General features: G+C 44.5%; 1 protein-coding gene across 2 annotated transcripts; it reads left to right on the top strand.

Moving 5' to 3' along the window:
* Window positions 1-2,751: 2,751 nt before the first annotated feature.
* On the top strand, window positions 2,752-12,340 carry LOC133898950 (probable lipoxygenase 8, chloroplastic). 2 transcript variants are annotated; one of them, XM_062339786.1, is made up of 6 exons: window positions 2,752-3,245; window positions 6,563-6,876; window positions 9,759-9,999; window positions 10,093-10,416; window positions 10,528-10,613; window positions 10,704-12,340. In XM_062339786.1, exons 1-6 carry the CDS (start codon window positions 2,855-2,857, stop codon window positions 12,144-12,146), a joined length of 2,799 nt encoding a protein of 932 aa, XP_062195770.1. In that variant the 5' UTR covers window positions 2,752-2,854; the 3' UTR covers window positions 12,147-12,340. The 2 variants fall into 2 exon arrangements, with proteins under 2 accessions (XP_062195770.1, XP_062195769.1); XM_062339785.1 differs by having other exon boundaries at window positions 9,759-10,416.
* The last annotated feature ends 3,007 nt before the right edge of the window (window positions 12,341-15,347 follow it).

Here is a 15,347-nt window from a genome sequence, read left to right on the forward strand (position 1 = left end):
GTGAGCCCTGGTGGTCGTTGGAGTAGCTGTGCGTCCGCGGGGTTTGCAGAAGAAGAATCGACATGTTACACCATGGATGACATCACAGAAAGCAAAGTGTGCAAGATTTTTGTGCCCACCTTGAACATTACCACCACGGTGGCTATGGGGTAGGTCGACCAATGCGTGGAAGGAGCTCTCTTCAATGATCTTTTGATACCGCGGGGATATGAAAAATGTTCACGTGGACTCCGTGCGAAAGCCGTACCGTAAAATTGACATGGATTACCCCGGAGAGACGGGTTCCAATAGGCTCGGACCAAACATGGGTGACTTCGTTCTATGGCTCAAGTGCTACATAGTGTTTGAAGATGAGACAGATGAGTCATCTGATGCGGAGTCGGACCCACCACACAGAATTTCTTCGACTCCTCCACGATCGCTGCCACTGCCACTGTCATAAAGAAGAAAGCCAACTCCTCTATGGTTGCCGCCACCGCCACCGTCACCCAGAAGAGAGCCAACTCCTCCCTTACGCAAGTCGCTACCAAGGGAGCCAACTCCTCCCGCTCAAAAGTCAGCACCAATGCCACCAAGAGAGCCAACTCCTCTACCTCCGAAGTCACCACCACCACCACCACCAAGAGAGGCAACTCCTCCCCCTTCGAAGTCGACAATAGTTGCATAGTCTAAGAATTTGAGTTCATCTCAGAAGTCAACTTCATTCTAGAAGCAAAGGGCATCTAAGAAGGTGGCAGCACCAGAGAAGTTGCCTTATGAACAAACATAAGAGGAAACTAGAGCGATAGTGGACGCCAGTGTCAAGAAATTCTTTCAAAAGCTAGAGCCTGAGAAGAAAATACAAATTCGTACAGAAACACATAAGTTTTTCTTGAAGATGGCCAAACCTATTTAGCGTGAGAGTAAATCAGACTACGCACGCATCAAAAGCAAGAAATACTTGAAGGAGTCTTCTATCGAACAGATACGACAAGAACAAAATTTAGAAAGATTTCTTGAAGATGCTAAAATGATAAAAGAGCAATTTCTATACGAGTCCCTGGCACCAAAAGCAGCCGAGAGATGGCAATTTAAGTTAGGCGAACTCTTGGTCATGCCAAACGTGTGGGACAAACTAACATATCAACTTCAGAAATTCCATGCATGGTACATGAAGGAGTCGCAGGATGGTAGAGAAATGTTCGAGGCCAGATACAAGGATCGAGATTTTCTCCATGGGGACGGCTCTATTATATATTATTTAAGAAAATGTATCGATTGTACCAACAAGATGGCATCGACGTGTCTATCTTGAGTTGTTAGACTATGTAAGTGTCATATACGTATAATTTACAATATACACTCATGTACCATTAGATTGAATGTCTTAACTTATTTCATATGTAGAATGGAGGTACAAAGATGCATGACAGATGGCATCGACCATGTGGGATTCATCGACCCACATCATGTAAACCCGACAATGATGCAATCTGATCCAAAAGGAACCAAGGACTATGCATTAAAGTGTATTCTGGAGCTACAATTGAAGAAATACATGCTTTTGCCCTGCCACTTTAGGTATGTGTTTCTCTACATGAAAGTTCTACTTTTTTTGAGCAATACATAGTTAGAAATTAGGACCAACTAACCTATGGTGACATATGTGCAGTTATCATTGGATCCTCCTTGTCATCCAGGCGGACATTAACAAGATCGTTGTCTTCGACTCACAAAATAATCCAAAAGAAACCTACCAACCTGTCATTAACTTGCTATAAAGATAAAATCCGACCATTTCGTTATTGCTCTTGTAATATTTGATTTGATTGAATCTAAGTTTACTTACAGTAATAATCACACAAATACAAAGTGTACCTACGATACATCAAGAAGAGTGTTAGACATCGGTCATTCACGAAAGAATGGATTATCCGACATGACTTTCCTTGTAGGAAGTAGGGTCCGAGTAATAATTTATGTGGTTTTTATGTAATGAAATTCATACACGGATTCAACAGAGATGCGTCATACTAGGTGGTCGATTCTGAGGTATGTGACATACATCTTAATGACTAATTTTCAGGTCCAACATGTGTTTATAAGGATTGATTTCTTCAATTCTTGAAATTGCAGCTCCTCTTAATGTCCAGAGATCAACTCATGGCCATTGAAATCAACGCATTTAAAGAACAACATGTCGAGTTCATTAATGACCAGTCATCAATCTAATCGGCGAGTTCCATGAATTTAACTCCTCTCTCTCGTTACCTTCATCTAACAAGAAAAAACAGAGTTAAGAACCTTCGATTAGCAAGAAACCTTAAACTCTTTTTCATTGTTGTAATGAAACATCACATGTACGAGGTGTATATATACTGTGACAAGACTTGATGTTTTAGAAATAAAATTTATATGTGCTTGTATATATATGCTGCGATAAAACTTGACGTCTAGTAAATTAAATTTATATGTGTGCCTACAAATATACCGTATACTATTACCAGCAACGACCAAAATTTAAAAATGCTACGGTATTGACGGCAACCGCTATATTTTGAAAAGGGTGGAAAATACCTATCAGTGTTTGTGACTATCAGTGCTGAGTAATCAGTATCGATTAAAAACCTCCACTGATGACGATTTAGAATTTACACTGATAATGTTATCTGCAGTAGTGCCACGTCTCCGTTTCCTTCAGAAGCAAGGGAGAATTGAATGGAAACTTTCAAACTATACAATCGTCTCATCGCCGGGAGAGACTGTTATATACCCACGCGTCCAAAGCTCACATGGCGCCCATGCCATTAACAAGCTCAAGCTAGCTCCATTGAATTCGTTGCACCCCCACAGCTAAATATATACCAGCGGCCGCATGTCGCGCCCTCAGCTCAAGCCACCGCCTAGCCACGCCCATACTTGTTGTAGCACAACAACACGTAGCCTTCTCTTCCTCCCTGCCTCCTCCTCGTTGGTCCGCCCGTCGTCGCTCCTCACACTCGGCCGGCCTCGGCGGCGAGGGCAGACCGCCATCAGGTGTGTGTCGTCGCCAGCAGCCGGGTCGGAGGAGCCGAGCAGCGGTAGAAGTAGCAGTGTTGCCGCTGCTTCGGCCATGGCGGCGGTGCGTGTGAAGGCGGTGGCGACGATCAAGGTCACCGTGGGTGGGTTCCTCAGCAGCTTGAGGCCATCGAGGGCGATCGACGACGTCAAGGACCTGATCGGCAGGTCGCTCTACCTCGAGCTCGTCAGCTCAGAGCTTGACGCGAGTAAGTCCTTCAATTTATGCGTATTGGCGTCCATGCGAACACATGTTTTTTTCTAAAGTTTTTTCAAAAATGAAATATCTTGACGGCTAACTAAGAGATAGCATAGCCATACATGCAAATGCATAAACATGATTGAGAGTTTGTCTTTCGATCGGGGCATGCATATTCTCATACACATTAGAACCTAAAGATTCGGAGTCGTTTACCAAAGCTTCATATAAGAATTTTACATGGCACTACTAGTACTAGTACTACCTCAGTCTGGAAATCGAGATTTGTTTGACAAAATGGTTTAAGCAATTTGAACTAGTGTTGGGAAAGGACATCCCAACCTTTTTCAACTATGATATATTCTAATACAGATGAGGACTCGAATCCGAGAGGAAAGTGTATATATGTGCAACCTTCGTGCTCTACATAGTATAAACCCTCGTTAGAGTCTTCATTTTTAATTTATTTAAACACATAAGTAAATTAAACCAGGGAACAAAAACCACCAGTAAGAAGCTAGTTGGTGCCTTGGAATGACCGGAACAGGTCCAGTCTAGAAGTTGACTATGTGTGCTTGGAAAAGCATAGCACTGCAACGAAAATGGAGGCCTCAGCGATGGATCAATTCTCACGCGGGACAACCACCGGTTTCATTTCCTTCACATGCATCGACCGTACGATCGTGGAGATATAAACCGATAAGCCCGGCCGGGAGGCTGCAGGGGACCAGGTTTAGAACAGCGACATGCAACTGTCTCTGAATCTTTTTGCCATTAGAAGTGACACACACCCACACCCGTCACCACGCACGCACACCACATACATAAGAATGTATCCATATCATACATCTATAGATAATACTGTTAAAAGTATTTAAATATATACAAATCTTAGATATTAAAATTTAAATTTTATTAGATAAAATTATACCCTTACGTCTCCATCGTCACATTAAGAGAGACTCTCAACTGTCTCTAAATCAAACACACGTAGGCCAAGATCGATTGATCGGTGCTAGCTAGCTTTGGTTCTACCACGTTTGCTTCGTCGTTTTCGTTCTGTAGGATGGTTGAATAGGGCAGCCGTTCGTATTTTGGTACCTCTGTACCCTATAGTCTCACAGAGGGGGTTGAGCTTCCATTCTATTTTAATTGTTGTCCTAAAATGTGTAGCACTGCTAGTGCTACGCCATAGCAACTAGTTTTTTTCCCCGAAAGAACACCATAGCAACTAGTAACGTATAAGAAAAGGGGAAAAAGATACTTTTCTGGAGAGAAAAAATAAAGATGTTTATTGCTACATTAATTTAGAGGAGGAAACCAATGTCAATCCTAAGGATCTGTTTGGTAGAGCTCTCCAAAGCCCTGATTCTGTGGTGGGAGTGATTCTGTGGTGGGAGTGATTCTGTGGCTGAAAGTGATTCTATAGTGATTCTCTAAAAAAAAATTTGCTAGAGAAAATGATTCTCAACAGAATCAGAATCAGAAAAAGCTACTTTTTTCAGCTCCCCAGAATCAGCAGAATCAGAGAATCACTCCCACGGATTCCAACCGGGGAGCTAAAGCCTGATTCTGCTATTTGGCAGAGCTCCCCTGATTACAGCCAGGAATCAGCTCTGAAAGCTCTACCAAACGGCTCCTAACTTTAGGACACTGTCAATCTCCTAAAGTCGATTTGTTCCAATACTTTTAGGTAAGGTAGTACAACAGTTATATGCATCCTAGAGTCTCAATAAGTCCGGGCTACCTAGACCAACAAAATCAAGCGAGGGCTAGCTCTAGTCATCTTCAGCCTTATCTTTTTGGTTATGTAAAAGAAGTTATACTGCTTTCTCGATCACTAACCACCATCACCGCTCCTGAGACGTGTGGTTAGAAGGTAAACACGACTGTGCCCTGACTTCCCCTACGAGGGCTCTGACAGGGAGTGCACAGGGGGTGACCTGATCTTTTCTCAAATCTCAGTCGGAACTTTCGGATCCATGTATCGTTGTCGTCGGAACCTGCCGCGATAGCACACATGACAGCACGAGATCCCTTTGTTTGGCTAGTTCGTCGTCGGCGAGGTTGGAACGTCAGTACCCGGGTCACCGCATCAAACACACTGTATAGACTGCCTTCGACTGCGACTGCATCGACCTGACAAAGTTGCTCGGATTTTTCTTAGTAAACACACGCACGATATTTGACGTTTGTGGCTGCAGATTACGTTCGGTTGAATTGTAGGCCACCGTGTGAGAGAGAGACGTCGAGTAAATTTTCTATGAGGTTCCTCGTAGGGCGCCGTATAAAAAAAGCTATTTCATAGGAATTTCGCATCGATTCTTGGACCTTAATAAAATCAAAACGTCATTTGCATAAGGTTCCGGTTCTTTCAAGGCCTCTCTATCCTCACGTCATACAATATGGAGATAGCTGAGCTAGTTTGGTGATTGTAAAGACGTCTAAACAGGTCGTGTCTACTGGATTGGCACGAGGTACGGCACTGTAGGCACGGCCCGATTACCGATGGGCCGGGCCGGTACGGCACGACGCCACGGGTCGTGCCTGGGCCGAGCGCGCGGCACGGCCCGGTCAAGTCGGGCTGGCACGGGCACGACCCAGCCCGGACCGGCACTTTCTATTTTTTATTTTTAATTTTAATTTTTTAGCTATTTTTAAATATTTTTTTATCTATTTTTAAATATTTTTTATCTATTTTTTATATTTTTATCTATTTTCTATATATTTTTTATGTATTTTTTCATTTTTTTATATTTTTTTATCTATTTCGGCCCGTCGGGTCGAAATCGTGCTCGGGCCGGCCCGGCACGGCACAGTCACCGACGGGCCGTGCCGTGGGCCGAGGGGAAGGCACGCGGGCCGGCACGGCACGGCCCGTTACTGTAGATGAGCCGTTTGAGCCGTACCGAGTCGGGTCCGTACCGGGCCGGTACGAACGGCCCATTTGGTCATGTTTGGGTGATTGTACTTTTTCTGCCGTGTAGAACATGCATTGTGCTAAGTTTACGCACGTGCAAGGGCAAGGGGAATTAGCTACTAGCTACTTTGGATTTGCGCGCGGCAGAAGAAAGTAAGAAACGTGACGTGCATGTCTCACGTCTACGAAGAAGGGGGAGAGAATGGTGGATGAGTTCTCCTATCTAGTTGTTCTGCATCCGGCACCGCGTGAGCAGAGTACTAACTGTACGTCTGTACCTAGAAGCAAAATTGCATGCTTTCAACTAGATTCATCAAAACTTTTAAACATGTTTTCAACTACTCGGTGCATATAAAAATGTAAGATATAGATGCTTACGGTCAATCCAAATTGCTTTGTTACTGAAGAGACGGGGCAGGAGAAACCAACGCTCCGGAGCTACGCCCACAGGGTGGCGGACAACGACGAGGAGGTCGTGACCTACGAGGCCGACTTCGACGTGCCGGCGGGCTTCGGCGCGGTCGGCGCCGTGCTGGTCACCAACGAGCACCGCACGGCGATGTTACTCGAGGACGTCAACCTGTCATCGTTGGCCGCCGATGACGATGACGGCGACGACGCCGCCCCGCTCCTCACCATCCGGTGCAACTCGTACGTGCAGCCCAAGTGTGGCGACGGCGTCGGCGCCGCGCCGGGGAAGCGCGTCTTCTTCGCTAACAAGGTAATTGCCACTCCTACTAAACCTGGAAATCAAAGCCTTAATTTGCTGTCTGTTCACTGTTCTGTAATGCCGATCGCATCTCCACAGTTGCAGTCATATCATACGTACGTTAACGTGGACGATTTTTTTTAATTAATTACCTGTAGCACTAGCACAGTTACTGTACACTTTGGTTTGGGCGCTGCTCCCCGAGAAAGATAAGGCCACAGTCTGTTTCAATTTTTGGCTGGTTTTTGTTTGTCAGAAGTCAAAAATTAAAATAAATAAGATTCTAAAAGGTTGACTTTTGAAAAATAAAAAAACTGTTTTTATAAAATAAACTAAAAATTGAGAAGCTAATCGAGAATGACTGTTTTTAATTTTTGGTGTGCTAAAAACTTAAAAAAATTCTCGTAAAAACAATAACCAAAAGCCAAAAACTAGCTTATAGCATAAGCTGAAAACCTCATGCCAAACAAACATACCCTAAATAACGTTGGCAAGTAGCTAGCTTTAGGTTATTCAGTCATGCATGTCAAATATTAGGGTGGACGATATACACATGCTAGTTATTAAGGGCTGTTTGACAGACCTCTCAGACCAGTTCTCAGAGTGAAATTAGTGAGAGCTCTGTTAAACGGTGATTTGCAGTTTTCAGTTCTCAAAGTGATCTCGTGGGAGTGATTCTTTAAAATGAACTAGTTGCTAGGAGCCGAAAAATCTAGCTTCTACTAATTCACTTTCCTCGTATAATCACTTTCTTCATAGAATTTATGCTAAAGAATCACTTTCAACCATAAAATTATTTCTCACAAAATCACTTTCCATAAAAAAATTATATCAAAAGAGCTCTATTAAATATGTCATTAATCCGGATTGAAGGGGATGCCACATCCCCGGCAAATTAAAATGAGTAAATTTTGCAAAAACTACAACATGATCATCAAAACTACCACAAAACTACATTTTAAAATGTAATTTCACGTAACTATATTTTTCTATCCTTTTATATCATAAAACTACACATATTTTACCAAAACTATCAGAAAACTATACTTTATACGACATTATCGAAGAACTACACCATTTTTGCTCAACTGTGTATCACGGAGCTACATTCCCGTTTCTCAGATTCATTCTGACGACTAGACCCCACCTGGCACACTCAGTGGCGCATGGCAGAGTTCGTTCATTGATATGGCATCATTTGTCACACGGGCTCCGACAATACACATAAGCAAGTCGACCTGTACTTGGAGCAGTTTGAACGGTAAAATTGTCATACTGCTAAAATCTGCCTTTACGCTTCCGTATGTCACTTCTTGGGTGTCTTTTAGTGACCTAACACGTACTCCAGGGTATATTTTCATGCAACACACCTCTATAACCGCTTGTGTGCATGTGTTGTATGAAAATGGGCTCCGGAATACATGTTGGGTCACTAAAAGATACCTAAGAAGTGCTATGCCGAAGCGTAAATGCATATTTTGGCAACACGACAATTTTACCGTTCAAACTGCTCCCAGGCACGTTTCACCAAGTCTAGGTTGACTTGCTTACGTGTGTTGCTAGAGCTCGCGTGGTAATGGATGCCACGTCAGCGAATAGACTGTCGCACGCCACTAAGTATGTTAGGTGGGATCTAGCCGTCAGAATGGATCTGGAAAATAGAAGTGTAGCTATGCATTACTGTTAAACAAAAATGTTGTAGTTCTTTAATAAGATCACATGAAAATATAGTTTTCTGGTAGTTTTTTAAATATGTGTAGTTTTATGATACAAGAGGGAAAAACTGTATTTCTTTAAAAATAGCTTTCTAAAAGTATAGTTTTGTAATAGTTTTGATGATTGTAGTGTAGTTTTGTGAAATATACCCAATTAGAATTTATTAGTGGCCTCACTCGTTCATCTTCTTTCCGCTGTTAATCTTGACGGGAGCTTCAAGCAAAGAGTGCTTTTACAGTCTGAGGTACCATGAATTACTATCAACTTATATCTTCCAAGCTACCGAAATTTTGTACCTCCGAAGTTATAGTTCTTGATAGCTCACGAAGATGGTAAAAAACTCTGAACAAAAAGCTTCAAGAGATGAAAAGGATACAAGGCACATGAGAAAGATCTGGAATCATCGGCTAAGTTATCATTGGCATTTCACAGTTTATCTCTTTTTTTTTCTTGAGAAACTTCACAATTCATCAGGACGATTGAAATTAACAAAATAATTAATAGGCCAGAAAGCCGAGCTGGGGCTTGCCCAAACTGATGACTCGAAAATTACCATGCATAGCCCATAGGCCCAGGTACGGCCTTTGCCCAAGCTGAAAAAAACCTGGGCTGCCACATGGGCCACTGCCCGATTTTTCGAGCCAGACATGGCCCTTTCCCCCAGGCGAAAATTACCGATTTTTTTTTCAAATTTAGCAATTTTATGTGGACATTTGAAAAAATAGCAACTACGACATGTTTATTTCAGGGATGCTGAAATTCATATGTACTTAGCTGAAATTTATCCCTTTTTCCTCACTGTACAAGTAATTTTTTAGCTAAAATTTTTTGTAATAACTGGATGGTAGCATCATCTACACTATAAAAAAATTCAAAATTTTTCATGATTATTTACATAGTGTTTTGAATTTTGAGAATAATGAAATGTTATATTTTTTAACCTGTTGCCTTCCAATAGGTGATAGGTTTATTTTTTAAAACATATCGGCTATTGAGAGGGCGACATGTATTCGGACTATTTTTTAAATAGCACTTAAATTTGCTAAATTTGAAAAATTAAAATATATTTAAAAAATTCGAAAATTACCTGGGCTGCACGACTGGACGTGGGCTACGACCCAACGAGACAGATGATTTTCGGCCACTCTCCAAATTTCTGACCATGAACGTACTTGAAGCCTTACCTGCCGAGCCAGACGCCAGCCGGTCTGCAGAGCTACCGCAAGAAGGACCTGGAGCAGAAGCGTGGCAATGGCCGCGGACAGAGGAAGGCCACCGACCGTATCTACGACTACGACGTGTACAACGACCTCGCCGACCCCGACAACGACGCTGGCAAGGCCCGGCCGGTCCTCGGCGGCAACAAACAGTTCCCTTACCCGCGCCGCTGCCGCACCGGCCGGCCCCCATCGTCCAAAGGTAAACGTCGTCGTTCAAACAACGCATCGATCACGCAGGCGCATGTCGGAATCGGTTGCTCACGATCGTTCGATCTTTTCCATGCGCATGCAGATCCCAAGACGGAGACGAGGAGCGGCGACAACTACGTGCCGAGGGACGAGGCGTTCTCGGAGGTGAAGACGCTGCAGTTCTCCGTGACGACGCTGCGGTCGGTGCTCCACGCCGCCGTGCCGGCCGTCCAGTCCACGCTCATCGACCCCAACCTGGGCTTCCCCTCCTTCTTCGTCGTCGACAAGCTGTTCGAGGACGGGGTCAAGCTGCCGAAGGCCGACCAGCTCGGCTTCCTCCACGGCGTCGTGCCGCGCCTGCTCCAGATCCTCCGCGACGGGCCCGGCGACCAAGTACTGCTCTTCGACACGCCCGCCAATGTCCAGAGTACGTCTCGCTCATTTCATCAGAACATACACGAATTCCTTTTCAAAATTCAGCAATGTTCAACGTTTGCATGCAAATATGTGATGGATATTGATCGGTCACGAACTGCAGAGGACAAGTTTGCATGGTTAAGGGACGAGGAGTTTGCCAGGGAGACGCTTGCCGGTATCAATCCGTACGCGATCGAGCTCGTCAGGGTAAGTCATCAGAGAACATTTTATCTGGCGCAAACACACGGCAGTTGAAAAGTTCAGGTAAATGATTATGTCCGCACAAAAATCTTGCAGGAGTTTCCTCTGAAGAGCAAGCTCGACCCGGCGGTGTACGGGCCAGCGGAGTCGGCGATCACCGCCGAGATACTGGAGAGGCAGATGGGGCACAGCATGACGGTCGCCGAGGCGGTGAAGCAGAAGCGGCTCTTCATGCTTGACTACCACGACCTGTTCCTGCCGTACGTGCACAAGATCCGGGAGCTGGAGCACACTACCATGTACGGCTCCCGCACCATCTTCTTCCTCAGCGACGACTGCACGCTGCGGCTGCTCGCCATCGAGCTCACCCGGCCGGCGTCGCCGACGCAGCCGCAGTGGAGGCGGGTGTTCACCTCGTCCACGGACACCACGGAGTCCTGGCTGTGGCGGATGGCCAAGTCGCACGTCCGCGCGCACGACTCCGGCCACCACGAACTCATCAGCCACTGGCTTCGCACGCACTGCGCGGTGGAGCCGTACATCATCGCGGCGAACCGGCAGCTCAGCGAGATGCACCCCATCTACCAGCTGATGCACCCGCACTTCCGGTACACCATGCGGATCAACGCGCTCGCGCGGACGGCGCTGATCAATGCCGGCGGCATCATCGAGCTCTCCTTCTCGCCGCAGAAGTATTCCATGGAGCTCAGCTCCGTCGCGTACGACCAGTTCTGGCGCTTCGACACGGAGGCCCTCCCCGCCGACCTCATCCGCAGGGGAATGGCCGAGGAGGATCCCAAGGCAGAGCACGGCCTGAAGCTCACGATCAAAGACTACCCGTTCGCCAACGACGGCCTCCTAATATGGGACGCCATCAAGAGCTGGGTGCAGGCGTACGTCTCGCGGTTCTACCCGGACGCCGGCAGCCTGGCCGGCGACGCGGAGCTGCAGGCGTTCTGGACGGAGGTGCGGACCGTGGGCCACGGCGACAAAAAGGACGCGCCAGGGTGGCCGACGCTGGACTCGCCGGAGAGCCTGGCGCACGCGCTTACGACCATGATCTGGGTCGCGTCGGCGCACCACGCCGCCGTCAACTTCGGGCAGTACGACTTCGGCGGCTACTTCCCCAACCGGCCGTCCATCGCGCGCACCAACATGCCGATAGAGGAGCCCGTGGACGACGCCGCGCACGCGGCATTCCAGGACAACCCGGACCAGGCACTCCGGGAGTGCTTCCCGTCGCAGGTGCAGGCGACGCTGGTGATGGCTGTGCTGGACCTGCTGTCCACGCACTCCCCGGACGAGGAGTACCTCGGCGGGCTGGAGACCGCGCCGTGGAACGACGACGCCGCAGTGCAGGCGGCGTACAGGCAGTTCAACGCGCGGCTGAAGGAGATCGAGGGGATCATCGACGCGAGGAACACGGACCGGAGGCTCAAGAACCGGTGCGGCGCTGGCATCGTGCCGTACCAGCTCATGAAGCCCTTCTCTCAGGCCGGTGTCACGGGCAAGGGCATCCCTAACAGCACGTCCATCTGAGTGCTTCCTGCATCTAATTCCTAGGATTCATCGTCAGTGGAAGATCCAGATTTCAAGCACTAGGGATGCAAACTTTCTAAAATGCTCTACAATAGATTCATTTTCACCTTTTTATATTACTAGTTCAATACACTTGCGTTGTAATGAAGTACAATATTTACCGTAAATAATATAGGTTACTGGGTGTTCTCGTCCTAGCCGCCCCTTATGGTGCCCGCCGATGTGGATCTTCTTGCATGGCAGCCCAAAGGCGAGCGTGGTGATGGCCCAGGCGATGAGGAGGACACAGCGTTGGTGGGCCAGGGAGATGGGGTGCGGGCCGAACGGGTGAAGAAAATCGAGTATTTATTAAGTGGTATGAGCTGAATAATTTTTACAAAATTTAAAACTAATTTGCAAGATATGGAAGTAGACCATATGAAAGTAGCATTACGTATTTTTTAAGTAGTAGAAAAACATTCATTTTCTTATTTGAACCACGTATGTAACCGAAAAATCTACCTGCATTATAGGAAAAACCAAAAATATATTAATTCTCTTTTTTTTTTTACGCACACACCGCACTTACAGTAAATACGTCCTAACACACATCTAAATCTAAACCAGATTAGACACTGTTAGAAAATTTGTTCAGCGTCACATTCTTTTTGACAACAACAACGACATACTCGGCACACTCCAACGGTCTTAGCGTCTGCTCCACGGCTCTCGCCCAACACTGCACATCCCAATAACTCTGTTTTTGACTAGTATAGGAATCGATCACATTTAGTAGCTCTATTGCTGATGTACGTGTGTGTATTCCTATGATCGTTAATAGGAAGTGCAAGCACTAATTCTTGAGCTTGTTCATGTTGTAGTGTCCGCCACCGAGAACCACTTAGCATCCAACAATGAATACTAGGAATTAGATGCCGGAATAATATGATCCGCGCGATTGTCATATGTCACTCGTTAAATGGATCTTACGGTATATCAAAGGCACAGTCTTATCGATTGTTTATACCTTATAATATATCCGTAAAAATAATAGGGTTGTCTTTGTGATTCAATAATAGAACAAGAGACTAGTTGCATTTAAGTATAAATAATATGTCTAAATCTATTAGACTAAGTAGATGGGATCTAAACTAGACTAATAAAGAAGTCGTCAAATATCTCTTGTGGTCCTAGTGCTTGCATTGAGTTGCAAATGAGTTGCAAATGAGTTGCAAGAGAGCCTCCCTTCAGAGGTTTAGGTTCCTGCTTTATATAGGGATCTTGTACCGCTTCCTATCTCACCGAAGTCGATAGATAGTATTTCATCTTGTCCACTAAGAAAGATCAGTGATGATCTCAAATCTAAGAATCATGTAGGTACACTATTTAAGATAACAATTGATGGTATATTATAAATAACAATCCCAACAATATCTCAAGGTGAGTCTATCCAATATCATGTTCTCTAATATAAATGTCCACATTATTAACCTGGTACCTCTATACCTATGATCCATGAAACGTGATCATCAATCAATACATGTGCTGATCTTATGTATCATCACAATGATATGCGACTAGTGATCGACTAAGAATAACATCATGAAATAAACAAAGAGTTTCATAAACAAATCACACACCTACCAATCAATATAAATGATAGTTATTCTTGGAATAATACATTATTCAGTAGTACATGAATATAGACGTGTGATACAATCATCTTTATGATTGTCTCTAGTTCATGAGCTACACCATGAGGATCCACTCGACTATTGTTCGATGGTGGATTAACCAATCGATCAAAGCGTGTATTGAGCATTGCAATGCTTAGACAGACAATATTTAATATTAAGGAATAGTAATAATTAAAATCAGATTAGTAGAGCTGAATAAGAGTCCACAGTACTTGTCACAGTTGCTGGCTCAAACATGTTTCTAAAACTAGCTCAAGCAAACCGAAAACTATAACAGACACTAGCACAATTGAACAAAATTTACAATATAGACTGATTTTTTTAATTCTCTCTCTCTCTTTTTAAACTCTTTGCTTCTTACTTTTTTTTTAATATGACACAAACTCAAAACTTGTATACTGTCTTTTATAAGAACAGTGAGGTACGTGGGTCACAAATTTTTTCCAGAGTGTAGGGGTATAAAAGGTAATAAAAGATACTCTCTCTCTCTAAACTTTGACCATCTCTGTTTCAGCTATGGTTGTCGGATCTAAAAAGATGGGCGACTCTAACTAAGTGTTCACGGTGACTAGATGGTCGGACCCTGAGTGGGTGGTTGGAGTGACTGGTCGGAACCTGAATGGATGGTCGGAGTGACTGATCAAACCCCGAGTGGGGTGGTCGGAGTGACTACTCGACTATAACAAACAAGGACTCGACGCTAGAAAAATAGGTCACAATAACTTGACCAACAACAAAGATACCGATGATGGATTTGAACTAAACAACACGAAAATTGAAAACAAAATTACGAATGACATAAAGTGGTTTAAACATTGGAATAACTATGATTTAAATCTTTCTGTGGGGGCAATTTTCTAGACTCTAGATAATTGAACAAAACTAAACAAAAGGGGATTACTGAGATTACCTAATAGGCAACCGAAGCTCTGATAAACACTTGATGTGGGGATGCCCGATCTTCCGTAGGTAATATGATAAGTCGATTTGGTGGTGCTTCGATGTTGATGATCTAAAATCTCCGATTAGAACATATCAAGAATCCTCACAACTACTACACCACTACTCTGTGGTTATCAATCGTGTCAAGACACAGTGACATCGCCAAGAAATCTTTTCCTACCAACAAATCGAGAACACAAGCAAAAATAGGTAAATGCAATATGAATATTGCTGATTACCAATGAAGTATTCGAGTTAAGGTTCAACAAATCGATAAACAGCGAAATTGTTTAAAACGGAATAATCTAAGCTAAACCTGAGACTAAACTATGATGGATATTGTATATTTGTAGGGGGAGACGTGAGGAGGTCGAACTAGGGTTGTGTAACTGTGGAAAAAGATGTACACAATCTGGACTCAGACTCCGAGACGATTACAAGACCCAATTAGGTCTAAAACAGTGGTGCAACACCTTATTTTTTTACTCTGATTAAACTATAAGGAATATTTTGTCGAGCTCATATATATTGGAAATGGCTCATTGTAAGCTTTTCATAATATCTAAAATCGCGTAAAACGGAT

This window comes from Phragmites australis, chromosome 18 (assembly GCF_958298935.1).
Source record: "Phragmites australis chromosome 18, lpPhrAust1.1, whole genome shotgun sequence".
Lineage (NCBI taxonomy): Eukaryota > Viridiplantae > Streptophyta > Magnoliopsida > Poales > Poaceae > Phragmites > Phragmites australis.